The sequence below is a fragment of the Gordionus sp. m RMFG-2023 genome, chromosome 2 (assembly GCF_954871325.1).
Source record: "Gordionus sp. m RMFG-2023 chromosome 2, tfGorSpeb1-WG-v2, whole genome shotgun sequence".
Lineage (NCBI taxonomy): Eukaryota > Metazoa > Nematomorpha > Gordioida > Chordodea > Parachordodidae > Gordionus > Gordionus sp. m RMFG-2023.
In genome coordinates this window covers 7374737-7389842 of record NC_088776.1, presented here as the reverse complement: position 1 = coordinate 7389842, position 15106 = coordinate 7374737, and the positions used below count along the sequence as shown (strand labels likewise).

Below are 15106 nucleotides of genomic sequence, written 5' to 3'. Positions count from 1 at the left end.
TTCAATGAATAAAGCGTTTAAAAATAATCATACCATTTCAATTATTAATACTCAATAATATTTTTCTAAATTCTTTTCAGAATTTATAACAGGATTTGATATAAAAAAATAGCAATGCTTATTTATGTGTTTAAATTTAATCAGATTTCCCGGAATATTTAAGAAGGATAAATGATTTAGTCCTATTTAATACATAAGCAAAATTAGAAATTTATTCAATTTTTCATTTTTGGGTCCTTTTTGTTGGATTTGTTTTCGATCACATCGATTGGAGCTGGTTTAACGAATGGAATAGAATCTTTGTATTCTTAACAAATTTAATTGAATGATAAAAGATGATATAACTTATATATATACACAAGCTGAGTTTAACAACAAAATCTTTGGAATACTATCTTTGAACAAAATTTATTTTAAAAATAATCGGGCAATGATTATAAAATGCTTTGGATCTTTAGTGATTTTTTTATAATAAATCTTCTTTGATCAAATCATTTATTAAGATCTTTTTTATTATTATATTAAAAAATAATTTTTTAAGTGGGATCTTAATCTTACAGGATAATTTTAATCATCGTTTTAAATTTTATTTAAAAATTATTTTATAATTTCTTTGAAGTAAAATGGGTTAGAATTAAAATATAAATAGTAAACATGCCAAATTAAAATTTCAGAAAAGATAAACCATAGGAAAGCGACATTGTCATAATTATTATTTTTAAACTTTTTTGAAGCAAATGGGTGAAAAAATATGTTATATTAAGATTTTAGTGAAGATGAAATTTTATCTTCAAATTTTGTGATCTACAGATATCTCGATCTTTTAAGATTTTTAATTTTACGCAAATCGTAAAATATAGGATAAAAATAGGATATATTTTTATATTCTGAACGCAAGAAACTAAAATAATTATTAAATTTATTCGCTCTGCGATTTAGCTTAGCCTCTATAAACGGGTGAATCAACCAGAGTTGTTAAAGGATCTAGATACTTGTATCTAAATATAAAAATGTGGTATCTGTATCTAGATAGATTTTTGATTAAATAATCTGTATCTAGATATTATTTTAGACGTTGTATCTGTATCTAGATCCATTTAAAAAGTATCTTTTAACAACTCTGGAATCAACAAACAAATTCTTTATAAACCACCCTGTCTAAAATTAAATTCTTATATCATTTCTTCAAATATTTTAAATATAATATAACTTGTTGGCATGTAATTCCTCAAGGCACTCGGAATCAAAATAGCGGTTTCGGTTTGATAATTTTCCAAAATTGCGCATATGGTACGCGTCGTCGCGCACATGGTAGCGTTTAGCATGTGAACGTAATCCACCTTTTGTTTTTTTTGAGTTCAAATTTAACTCAAAATATGACGATCACAAACAAAATTAAATTATAATTCCAACTAACCCCGTGACGGGGTATAATAGGTAGGAGTTCAAAAACAATTTGGAAGGGGGGGGGGGTCAATTTCTACACACTACCATTTATCCCTATCTAAACCATCATTGAGTTCCGAAGAAAATAGTTGATGAGTTGAAAAAAAAATCAATTGATATTTTTGAATTTCTTTAATTATTTTAAAAAATTTTATTTATACCTTTAAAAACAATAAAATCTATTGTTATGTGATGATCTTTTTTTATTTAAAAAATTTTAAATAGTTATGTCTCAAGAACTAAATAATATGGAGGCTTTAAATTTTATAAGAAAATATAATATCTTGTAACGAAATTTTGGGAAATACAATTATAAATTCTTTGAGATATGATAAAAAAATAATAAGTTGCGTTGCGTATATTCAACGTCCGTCATGTAAAGAATAGTGATACTTATTTTAAAAAAAATTATTTTATTATCGCGTTGATTGGCATGAGAAATCTAGCACAACCACCGATATTTTAATAATAATAATTTTGACGTTTTTTTTATCCTCTAAATATTATATTCCTGTTTAAATTGTAAAAAATTATTAAATGATTTACTACATGCTACATGTATGGCAACAATGGGCCTGATGACAGCCCCAACGGGGTGTGTCATCTCATCACTTAACTCATAAGTAGTTGAACTAAATTGAATTAATTTTAAGGTGATACCACATTTACTAAGTTATAAGACACGAGTTGAAGTTTTTTTTAGCTTTTCTCAAAGGACTAAGATGCGATATAGATTAAAAACTTGGTTTTGTCGTTTTTGGGTTCGGTTTCGAATGAATCCAATTTTACAAAACTAATAGTAAGCGCAATATCGAATCAGGTGAGTCAGAAAACGACGTTCTTATCAAAGAAATAAAAATATTTTTACGGTTCCGTCCATTTTCTTAGTTTGTCCGTACCGAATTCTCAGACGACGGGATTGATAATCCAAGCAATTAGAACAAGATACCAATTCCCTAAACGCTTTACTGCCAGGGAACCAGGATTCTAAATCAATCTTCTTACTAGCTGCGTTATTTAGGGCGCCTAAAATAAAATTCAAAGATTTTCATAATAAATATCAATTTGAAATGAATTGCTTAAAAAAATGAAAAAATTTATATACCAGAAACGATAGCCACGAGTCTGTAGGGTAATTTTAGAACCTGGCAGAATAGTTCGGAGTTGCCGAGCATCTCTTCAAACATTTTCCAAGAAAGATCGTCGAAGGGCGAAGTTATGCAAAATTGTTCTACCTTTAAATATATTATTTTAAAAAAAATAATGAATATTAATTACGTGAATTTTTGTAAAGATTAGTATATTTTTTTTTAAAAAACGTATATTTCAAATTATTTAACAAAGATGAAAGGTCAGAATCCAACTAAAAAAATGTCTGTCGGATTCTGATCCCCCGGGATAAAATATGTGATCAAAAATCAACAATATTCACTCCAAAATCATATTCAATATCAGGTTGTTAAATGTCAGGGACAAGGAACAGAACGTTTTGGACATATTCCAGGAATGGAACTTGATAAATAAAATAATTTGGAACGCTATCGGAACGTTTTTTTAAAAACAATTAAAAATTATAATTTTAATTTTATTACATTTTTCTTAAATTCTAGTTTGCTTCACGTACCAACATTTAATATTATAAAAACATTTTTTTTTAAATATAATTTTAACTGTTTTTAATAAAATTATAAAATATAATATAATATAAAAAGTTTTAAATTTCAAGGTAATTTTGTTACAAAATTAATGTTGAGAGGTATACTAATTTTTTTTAAAGCATTTAATACTTAATTTAATATTAAAAGTCTAATATTTTTTATCACAATATATTAGCCATGTTAAAAAAAAATAAGTTTATTTATACATATAATATAGTAAATATAAAAAAAACATTTTTTATAAATAACCCTTTTGGTGTGGGGAATTTATTAAAAATATTTATCGTTTGGAAGATTTAGAAAGTGATATTATACTTTTTGAACACATTTGGTGGATAAAATTAGTTTCTTCAATATAATATGTTACTGTAGAGTAATTATATTTAAGTCACAGTAATTTAGAAATCAGATGATGACGAAATAACAACTTCCGCGCTTATGCTAATCTATAAAATTAAAATAATAAACTCTATAGTCTATACTATAGGACAGAAATAGTGGCGTGTTAAAAAAAGATTCAAACGTGATAAAGGAAACAACTGATTAAAAAAAAATCAGGTTAATGTTTTAACGAACGTAAAATACGAACTCGTTCGTCAAAAAAAAAGGAACGCGCTCACGTTCAAACTTCGTCAAAAATAAAAGGATTGCTGTTCATTATTTTTTTTTCTCGAAAAACGAACCCGCTCACCACGAACGCGTTCGTTTGCATATCTTTTAAGAAATTTCCTAATCAATACTTAGATTTAACAGATCTATATTATAAAGATCGATTAAAAATTTTGTGTAATTAACCCTTTCGCGCCCGAAATATTTCCCCCAAATTTTTTTTCTTCTAAAACTGTGTTAAACAAGACACAAATAACATAATTTCAACGTTTTTTATTTAAAAATGTATATATATAGAACTATGAAATGTTACCAATTGTCATCATTGGGATATTCATATGTAAAAAAAATATACAATTTATTTTGAATAGAAATAAAACAATTGCGATTTTTATTTAAACATAAAAGATATTTTACATTTTATACATTCATATCTTGAATAACCATTTTTGCAGTACTTGCATCTGTGTCTACCAGCCGCTGATGGCCAATGCCCTGTTTTATATAATCTGATATCTGGGATTGGATGAAAACTATTCAACTTCCTCTTTTTTCTCAATCTTCAACGTAGGTCTACCTTCTTTTCCATCATTTTCCTTTCCAAACATCATCATTCCTTTAGCAATCTGAATTTAAATACTAAAAGGGATACATGTTTACTATTTTTCTGTTTCATGTGGCTTCTATAGAGCAACCATGAATTCACTACACAGGAATCTAATAAATGAAAGAAAACTCGCATGTAAAAATGCTTCCATTTTATGTCAGTTCTGTAGAGTTCAATTAACATATCATGGAGATCCATACCACCGTTATAGTCTTGAATTATGGCCGAAATTTCGACATTGATAAAAGATTTATCAGACACTGGCCATCTTCTCGTTTGTGATATGGGATGTATACCCATAAATGATGATATGGTGATAACCAATTTGTTATCAAACCATTTGCAAATTATAATATTATTAGAATCCACTTTATCCATTTGCAAATTATAATATTATTAGAATCCACTTTATAATCATGGGACCCTCTTCCTTTTTCCTTAAAGATTTTATCATCAACCAGATGGCATTTCGATAATCGATTAGATTAACCCTTTAGCGCCCAGCGAGATCATTTGTCATCAAAATTTTTAATCAATTAATTTTTATATTTAAAAAACGAATGGTTGCTATTTAGACACATTAATTACAAAACAATATTTATTCTTTCATATTTTATCATTAACCTGTCAAAATCATTATTTTATTATATCAGAATATAAGTTCAAAGTTAGATATTTTAGGCGCCAAAATTTTTACACTTTTACATCGATTACCATTCTATATAAATATATATAAATCAAAGGTAAATAATATTTTTATGATAGATTATTACTAGTATTACATGTTTAGTAAAAAAAAAATTAACAATAACTATTTTTTATATGATTTTTTAAAGAAAATCCAAATTGGTAACATTGGGATTTTCTTATGTAATTTTTTCCATAAATTTTTTAAAATTAAATATGAAAATATGATATAGTAAGAATTGAATATAGGCTATTTTCCATTTAGCAAGCCACTATAATATTTGCGAAAAGTTAAGAAAGTGAAAATTTTATTTTATATTTTTAAAAAAATTTTATAAATAATTTTTAGATGACCTGAACATGTATTATACCAGAGGGAGATATATCTGATGTAGATATTGAGAAGGATGATGACTTTGAAAATGCCACAATAGTTGATCTAAATATGACCTATGATATTTTATCAGATATTGGGTTGGAACTGGAAAAATAATGATATTATCTCAAGTAATAGGAAAATCCTATGGCGAAATAAGGATTTATATAAATATAATACAGAATTTAAACAAGAATTTTTGCCTCCAACTGATAAGGAAATTTCGCCTTACAAATATTTTAAAAAATTTATAGACGATGATATTATTAACAATTTAGTAGAGCAAACGAATATTTATTCTTTTCAATTATCTGGCAAATCAACAAATACAAATAGTAGTGAAATTGAAAAATTTCTCGGAATTCATCTTTATACGGACATTGTTAAATTGCCATCAATAAGGCAATATTGGGCTATAAAGACAGTGATTCCTCAAATTTCTCAATGCATGACAAGAAACAGATTCTTAAAATTGAGAAAATACTTTCATATTAATGATAATAATAATATAATACTTAGGGGCCAGCCTAATTACGATAAACTTTTCAAACTAAAACCATTTATTAGTGCATTAAAAATGAACATGAGAAATATTCAATTAGAGGAAAAATTATCAATTGATGAAATGATAGTCCTCTTCAAAGGGCGATGTGAATTTAAACAATATATTAGCTCAAAACCGCATAAATGGGGAATTAAAATTTTCGCTTTAGGTGGATCATCTGGAATGCTATATGATTTCGAAATATATTTAGGAAAATGCACAAATATAAAAAAATTTTGATGGGAATTAGCGGAGATATTGTTATACGACTATTAGAAACTGTTCCCCCACATAAAAATCATAAAATTTACATGGATAATTTTTTTTCTTCATATAAGTTAGCAGTTGCGCTCAAAGATAATGGCTTTATCATGTCGGGGATCATTAGATCTAATCGATTATTAGGATGCCATCTGGTTGATGATAAAATCTTAAAGAAAAAAGGAAGAGGGTCCCTTGATTATAAAGTGGATTCTAATAATAATATTATAATTTGCAAATGACAAATCGGTTATCACGATATCATCATTTATGGGTATAAATCCCACACCACGAACGAAAAGATGGTCGGTATCTGAAAAATCTTTTATTAATGTCGAAATTCCGGCTATAATTCAAGATTATAATGCTGGTATGGGCGGAGTGGATCTCCATGATATGTTAATTGAATTATACAGAATTGACATAAAATAGAAGCGCTTTTACATGCGAATTTTCTTTCATTTATTAGATTTCTGTGTGGTTAATTCGTGGTTACTCTTATAGACGCTACATCAAACAGAAAGATGATAAATATATATCTCTTTTAGCGTTTAAAGCTCGGATAACTAAAGGATTAATGATGGTTGGAAAGGAAAATTATGGAAAAGAAGGTAAACATAATTTGAAGATTGAAAAAAAAGAAAAGAAATTGAATAGTTTTCATCCAATCCCAGATATTAGATTCGATAAAATAGGGCATTGGCCCTCGGCGGCTAACAAAGATGCAAGAATTGCAAAAATGGTTATACCAGATTTGAATGTTTAAAATGTAAAATATCTTTATGATTTAAATAAAATCGCAATTGTTTTATTTCTTATCATTCAAAATAAATTATATATTTTTACATATGAATATCCCAATGATGACAATTGGTAACATTTTATAATTCTATATATATATACACTTTTTAAAATAAAAAACGTTGAAAATGTGTTATTTGCGTCTTATTTAACTCAGTTTTAGAGAAAAAAAAATTTTTGTTCACGGGAAATATGTCGGGCGCGAAAGGGTAGGGTCCTCGACATGATAAACCCATTATCTTTGAGCGCAGCTGCTAAATTATATGAAGAAAAAAAGTATCCATGTAAATTTTATGATTTTTTGTGGGGGAACAGTTTCTAATAGTCGTATAACAATATCTTCGCTAATTCCCATCAAAGTTTTTTTTATATTTGTGGATTTTCCTAAATATATTTCGAAATCATATAGCATTCCAGATGATCCACATAAAGCGAAAATTTTAATTCCCCATTTATGTGGTTTTGAGCTAATATATTGTTTAAATTTATTTCCCTCTGGTATAATATATATTGAGGTCATCTAAAAATTATTTATAAAAATTTAAAAAAAATTTCCACTTTCTTAACTTTTTGCAAATATTATAGTGGCTTTATAAATGGAAAATAACCTATATTCAATTCTTACTATATCATATTTCCAATATCTAATTTTAAAAAATTTATGAAAAAAATTACATTATAAAATCCCAATGTTACCAATTTGGATTACCTTCAAAAAATCATATAAATAATAGTTATTGTTAATTTTTTTGATGTGAAATACTAGTAATAATCTATTATAAAAACATTATATACCTTTGATTTATATAGAATGGTTATCGATGTAAAAGTGTAAAAATTTAGGCGCATAAAATACCTAACTTTGAACTTGTATTTTGATATAATAAAATAATGATTTTGACAGGTTAATGATAAAATACGAAATAATAAATATTGTTTTGTAAATTCATGTGTCTAAGTAGCAACCATTAGTTTTTTTAAATATATAAATTAATTGATTAAAAATTTTGAAGACAAATGATCTCGCTGGGCGCGAAAGGGTTAATAAAATATTTTAGGAAGGCGTTCCAGGACAACAGAAGAGAATGGGAAATAATTTTTTGACCAAAACGAGAATAGAATAGGAGTGCAAAAATGCTTTTGTTCCTGGGCCCTGATAAATAATAAATTAAATAGTCGAGCAAAGCATTACAATAAACCAACAGTTGTGTATAGTTGCGTAATGGCTAAATATCGGCTAATTTGGCTCAATCTTCAGGCGCCTGCCGGAGAAAATCCGTTAAAATTGAGGCGTTTCAATTTATATTTCTTACTTCCAAATTTGAGCTACTACCTTTTTAAGAAAAACCCCCGAAACCAAAGTGATAGTTTTAGGCTAAAAACATGGTTTCGTAGGTTAAAAATTGGCTAAAAAAATATAGTAATTACCCCACTATAATTGCTAGAATTAAATCAAAACCCAGCTTGTTTACCATTCCCAGATAAAAAGTTGGGAATGAACTTTACAGAAAAAAAATCTCAAAAAAATATAAGGCGATTACTTTTTGAAACTGGTGAACTCTGAAGATTCCCCTGGTATCTCTGCCATGAGATCCCGCCTCCTGTCTAAAACAGCTAGAAATTCCGGCGTATCTGAGTGGCAAATCTCCGGCATTTATCCATTCATCTCTGTGGAATGCTGCTATGGGTTGTTCTGAAGTGGCTATCAAATATTTGGTGTCTTCGTCGGGGTTATTTGATGAATCGGGGTTATGTAGGCTATCAGTTGTAAAGGTTTCTTTGCCTATTACCTTTGATTGACAAAAATAAATGAAGATAATTAAAGTAGATAATGAATAGGAGGTAGTTATAAAAAAAGATAGTCAATTGATCAGAGATTCTAAAAAAACCAATTTTATAAATATCGTCATTGTATTATTATTTGTATAAATTCGATTAGAGGTCTGGAATGGACGGGTTTCATAGCCAAAAAGCCCGCCCGCCCACTAGTTATTTTGAAATTTTTTTAAATCGCTCACCCGCCAAATGTTTAAAAAATAATTTTAATGGTTGGTTAAGCTCTTTATTTATTTATTTTAATCAGGGCTGTGCCGATCTAAAAATTTTTCACCGATCCGATTCCGATATTTATATTGATTTAATTTACCATTTATTGAATCAATATTATAAATATCATTATTTTCTATTTAATAAAAAAATCCCAGTGTTGTTAATTAGTTGATTTCTTCCGACTAAGACTAATAGTCGTAGTCGAGGAAATCGACTAAAAACTTTAGCGACTAAATTAGTCGATTAGTCGACTAAAACAACTAATTAGTCGACTAAAAAAGACTAATTTAGTCGACTAAAACGACTAATTAGTCGACTAAAACGACTAATTAGTCGACTAAAACGACTAATTAGTCGACTAAAAGCGACTAATTTAGTCGACTAAAAGCGACTAATTTAGTCGACTAAAAGCGACTAATTTAGTCGACTAAAAGCGACTAATTTAGTCGAATAAAAACGACTTATTTAGTCGACTAAAACGACTAATTTAGTCGACTAATCAGAGAAGATAAACAAAAAGAAGTAAAGTGAGAATTGTCATTAAAATAACTATATGAGTTATATATAAGTTATTTTTAATATTTTTTGAATTTATTTTTCTTTGAAGGAACAGGTTAAAATTATAAATTGTTATTTTTGAACTTTTTTTAAATTATTTTAAAGCAAGGTATAAATATATATTGTAAACATGTTGAATCAAAATTTCAGTGAAGATGTACCATAGAAAAGTGACAATTGTCATAATCGTCATTTTTAAGTTTTTTTGAAATTTTTTGAAGCATATGGGTAAAAATATATATTGTAAACATGTTATATTTAAATTTCAGTGAAGATGTACCATAGAAAAGTGACAATTGTCATAATCGTCATTTTTATGTTTTTTTGAAATTTTTTGAAGCAAATAGGTAAAAATATATATTGTAAACATGTTAAAATAAAATTTAAGCGAAGATGTACCATAGAAAAGTGACAATTGTCATAAACGTCATTTATAGGTTTTTTTGAAATTTTTTGAAGCAAATGGGTAAAAATATATTGTAAAAATGTTATATTTAAATTTCAGTGAAGATGTACCATAGAAAAGTGACAATTGTCATAATCGTCATTTTTAAGTTTTTTTGAAATATTTTGAAGCAAATGGGTAAAAATATATATTGTAAACATGAAGATGTACCATAGAAAAGAGACAATTGTCATAATCGTCATTTATAGGTTTTTTTGAAATTTTTTGAAGCAAATGGGTAAAAATATATGGTGAATTCCATATCAAATCGACAAAAAAGTCAATTTTCAACCCTACCCTCTTCATTTTTTTTTAAATTTTGCACATTGGTAGTATATACTATTTAAATTTTAAATTAACATGTTTACAATTTATTTTACTCTGTTACTTCAAAAAAGTTAAAAAAAAATTATTATGAGAATTGTCACTTATCTATGGTATATCTTCACTGAAATTTTAATGTAACATGTTTACAATATATATTTTTACCCATTTGCTTCAAAAAATTTCAAAAAAACTTAAAATGACGATTATGAGAATTGTCACTTATCTATGGTATATCTTCACTGAAATTTTAATATAACATGTTTACAATATATATTTTTACCCATTTGCTTCAAAAATTTCAACAAAACTTAAAAATGACGATTATGACAATTGTCACTTTTCTATGGTACATCTTCGCTTAAATTTTATTTTAACATATTTACAGTATATATTTTTACCTATTTGCTTAAAAAAATTTCAAAAAAACCTATAAATGACAATTATGACAATTGTCACTTTTCTATGGTACATCTTCGCTTAAATTTTATTTTAACACTTTAAATATATATTTTTACCCATTTGCTTCAAAAAATTTCAAAAAAACCTATAAATGACGATTATGACAATTGTCACTTTTCTATGGTACATCTTCACTGAAATTTTAATATAACATGTTTACAATATATATTTATACCTTGCTTTAAAATAATTTTAAAAAAGTTCAAAAATAACAATTTGAAATTTTAACCTGTTCCTTCAAAGAAAAAGAAATTCAAAAAAAAAATATATTAAAAATAACTTATATATCACTCATATAGTTATTTTAATGAATTAGTCGTTTTAGTCGACTTATTAGTCGTTTTTAGTCGACTAATTAGTCGTTTTAGTCGACTTATTAGTCGTTTTTAGTCGACTAATTAGTTATTTTAGTCGACTAAATTAGTCAAAAGTTTTTAGTCGAATTGTTCGACTAAAACTATTAGTTAGTCCTCTGTTAGTCGACTAAATTTAGTCGATTAACAACACTACTGACAACTAACCATCCCCAGCTATCAGTTACTATGATATTAAAAATGTCGAAATTTCAGGGAACATATTTTTTTAATGTTTACTTAAATGATTTTAAATAACAAATAAAAGTTGTAAATTTTTTAACCAACATACCTGTTCTTTAAATTTTTTAACCCACTCACCCATGCAGACCTCTAATCGGCAGAGCCATAATTTTAATGTATTTTTAATTAGGCATATATATTATGCAATATTATAAAATAAAACAATTATTTTTATAAAATTGAAGGCAGTTCTGCTCTTGCATGAAAATTAAAAGAAATTTACCCACCATCTGCCAGTCATTTAAAAATAAAATTTAAGCCTGCCAGATACCTGCCAAAATTTGAAGATATTTTAGAAAACCCACCCATGCCCACACAAAGTATTGGTGAGGATTGATAAAAAAATGTTGATTTAGGTCTTATTTATAAGTAATTATTAAATAGTTTGTCACAACATAACACTAATTAAATCATAATAGTAACCTTGGATATCTAATGACAATATGTATGACATAATTATAAATTTATCATATACTTTATAGAGTTCATCATCAAATTGACTCAATTGAGCAACCTCTTTCATAATTTCTTTTTTCATGAAAAAAGGAGTTGATAAAGGAGTGTAACCATTATCGTGCAGAATATCAAATGCCAATCTAATTAAAGCTTGTTCCAAAAACACAGCTGGCCCCTATAAATTTTTTTTTTGAGATTGATGAAATAAAATAATATATTTATAAATATGGTATAATATATTTATAAATATGGTATAATATATTTATAAATATGGTACCTTTTAGCATAGAAAAAGATTATTAAAATTAAAAGATTATTTTATATATCTAATAAAAGAACTGATTTTTTTAAATTGTAAAATAAAAAAAGTAACTTAAAAATAAATAAAAGTAAATACATGTGAATTATTATGACCAAATAATTTTTTTGTATATTTATTTAAATGTATCAAAATCCCAAAAATGGTATATTACACTAGAATTATACTCTTATATAATTATTATTTACATTACAATTAAAAAATTTTTTATTATAAGTTAGTAATGGAATATAAAGAATTATAACCTTTAAAAAATAGCCTCTACTCCCAGATATAACTGATCCTCTATCGCCATCAAATCCATCTATCATTTGAATTAAGTCAACATGTGAATATGTTTTTTCTATATTAGTATCACCCCAAAGTTTTAAAACTTTATTTTCATCCTAAATTTACATATTCAATAATATACTTATATATATAATAAACAAGAAAATTACTTCATTATTGCTTATTGGTACAGATACATGCAATAAATTTCCCAACTCAGATAATGCTTCATTTCTAGAATTTTCGCAATCACTTCTAAGTTTATTGCACTGATTAATTTTTTCTTCAATTAAGGGCTTAATATTTTTAATTTGCTGAATACTTAATGGCTATAACAAGTTAATATATTAATAATCAATTTCTAGAACCTTTAACTCCTGAATCGATAAATTTTCTAGTCCTTCTATTATACTCTTCGGTAAATTCCTATCACCTTCACCATTTTGATCTGCATGAATTGTCTTAATCTATTAAATAAATTTATACATATAAAAAGTGAAGCTCAAACTTTCATTCGCTCGCCAACCTCTTTGCTACATAGATTCTTTATTTTGTTCAAATTATCCAGATTAAAACGTACTTATAAATTTATTAAAAATAGTATATAAAATTGTAAAGTACATTTTCTCCAATTCTCATCATTTTCTAAAATAATATCTATTAATTTTGGATCTTTAAATCTTCTTCTTTGGTTTTCTTTTATAAGATCAGGGTCTCCACCTTTATCAACCCTTAAAAGATCAATATCCAACACCATAAGAAATTTAAAAATAAAAAATCGTGGTTTTCAATAAAATGGATAGAAGAACTGAGATATACTTCCCATATGATGCAATAAAATAAATAAAAACAAAAATCTTTATATTTTATTTATATGTAGACATAAATAACATAAATTATGTTTAAAGTATTTTACTTTAAAATTAATTTTGTATGAGCATAGACTTTAAACGTTTATAATGATATGAAAGTCTGGCAAAATATAGCTAACATTTAAAATAAAGCAATGCATATATTTTGTATAAAAATAGAAGTATTTTTATGCTAATTTATTTTAAAATAAACGGTGATTTAGTCTATGGCGACTTTATTTTTAAAATTTTGAAACACTGATACTTTACATAATGGGAGTGGGTATTTATGATGAAGCAGAAGTGAATATATAAATTTACATTGGTAAGAAAATAATTCCCTTTGAAAAAAGAATTCCCGAAACAATTCTTTAGGTTAAAAATTCCTTGAAACAAAAAATATTCCACGCGGAAAATCTAATCGAAATTAATCTCAAGAAAATAATTTACTGGAAAAAATTCCACCGAAAATTAATTTCAATATGATTCGCCGGTGATAGCCTTAATTCGTTTTCCTGGGTAACAAGATTTGTGGGCAACATTGCAAAAAAAACTAGCATTATTATAAGAGGAAGAGCCTCTGAGATTAAGGTGAGATCTCGGTGACGTTTAAGTAAAGAAAATTAAAAAGGGGGAAATTTTTTTATTAAAAGAGCTTACAAAATTTCAATTGAAAATTATTTTCCAGTAAAATGTTATAATAATTCTTAAAAATACACACACCCCCCCCTATCAGAAAAACCTTCAAAAACTGTTAATTCTAAAATATTTATTATAAATTTTTATCTCAGTGAAGATTGATAAGTTACCTTCCATTTTTTTTATATTTTTGAAGCAAATGGTAAAATTAAAAATATATTTATATAAATATTATGTTATATTCAGGGTTGGGCAGTATCGCGGATATTTGTATCTTGTATCTTTTTTAAAATTTTGGAAAGTATCTTGTATCCAGTATCTAAGATACATATTATTTAAAAGTATTTGTATCTTAACCAACTTTGTATTCAAAAAGATACAGATACTTTAAAAAAAATTTATATTGGTTAATTTAAATAGTATTAAAATTTTAAATGACATTGTTTTAAGATTTAAATGAAAAATTTAATCAAAATTTAGATATTTTAAGATAATTTTTGATATATGACGTTGGTCGTCATATAGCAATTTGCTAACAATTAGAACTACCATATTTGAATCGTTTTATATCTGTCTATTTTAATATAGAAGAAGAAAATAGAATAATATGTTTATCTTCGTCTTCAGATGATTCTTCAATCGAAAATTATAACAATAAATTTAAAAACTAAGCATATTTAATGGCAAATTTTTTGAATTACTTCAAGATGATCATAATAAAGAAATTCATCGTGACTTTGGTATTGACGAAAAAGTTATAGCAACTGTTACAGATAACGTTTCTAACTTTAAGAAAGCTTTCAAGGAGTTTGAATATTCTAAGGAATCTGTAGAGAATGACTTTGACATCAATGATGATGAATGTATAGAATTCGAAATCATTGAAAGTAAGTAAAAAATTTTATTCAAATAAAATTATTTATTTGTTTATTTAAGGGTCTAAAGAAGCTTCAATAACATTGCCTCAACGCATTCGTTGTTTGTGCCATACAATAAGTCTAATTGCCACAACAGATGTCGAGAGAGCTATTATCCTAACATTTCTAAAATTCATCATCCTGCAATAGCTAAATGTACAGAGCTATGGAATACAAATAATAGGCCTAAAGCAGAACTTATCAAAGCAGTTTTAGGAAAACAATTAGTTA

At 26.3% G+C, this 15106-nt stretch overlaps 1 protein-coding gene across 2 annotated transcripts; it reads right to left on the bottom strand.

Moving 5' to 3' along the window:
• Nucleotides 1–51: 51 nt before the first annotated feature.
• Nucleotides 52–13648, bottom strand: LOC135923561 (serine--tRNA ligase, cytoplasmic-like). 2 transcript variants are annotated; one of them, XM_065458378.1, is made up of 12 exons: nt 13641–13648; nt 13090–13199; nt 12977–13047; nt 12837–12935; nt 12639–12797; nt 12444–12584; nt 11899–12054; nt 8531–8779; nt 2552–2681; nt 2315–2472; nt 1211–1340; nt 52–307 (listed from the first exon to the last, which is right to left on the bottom strand). In XM_065458378.1, coding segments are annotated over exons 1-12 (1497 nt in total). In that variant the 5' UTR covers nt 13643–13648; the 3' UTR covers nt 52–215. The 2 variants fall into 2 exon arrangements, with proteins under 2 accessions (XP_065314450.1, XP_065314449.1); XM_065458377.1 differs by lacking the exon at nt 13641–13648 and having other exon boundaries at nt 13090–13253.
• Nucleotides 13649–15106: the final 1458 nt, after the last annotated feature.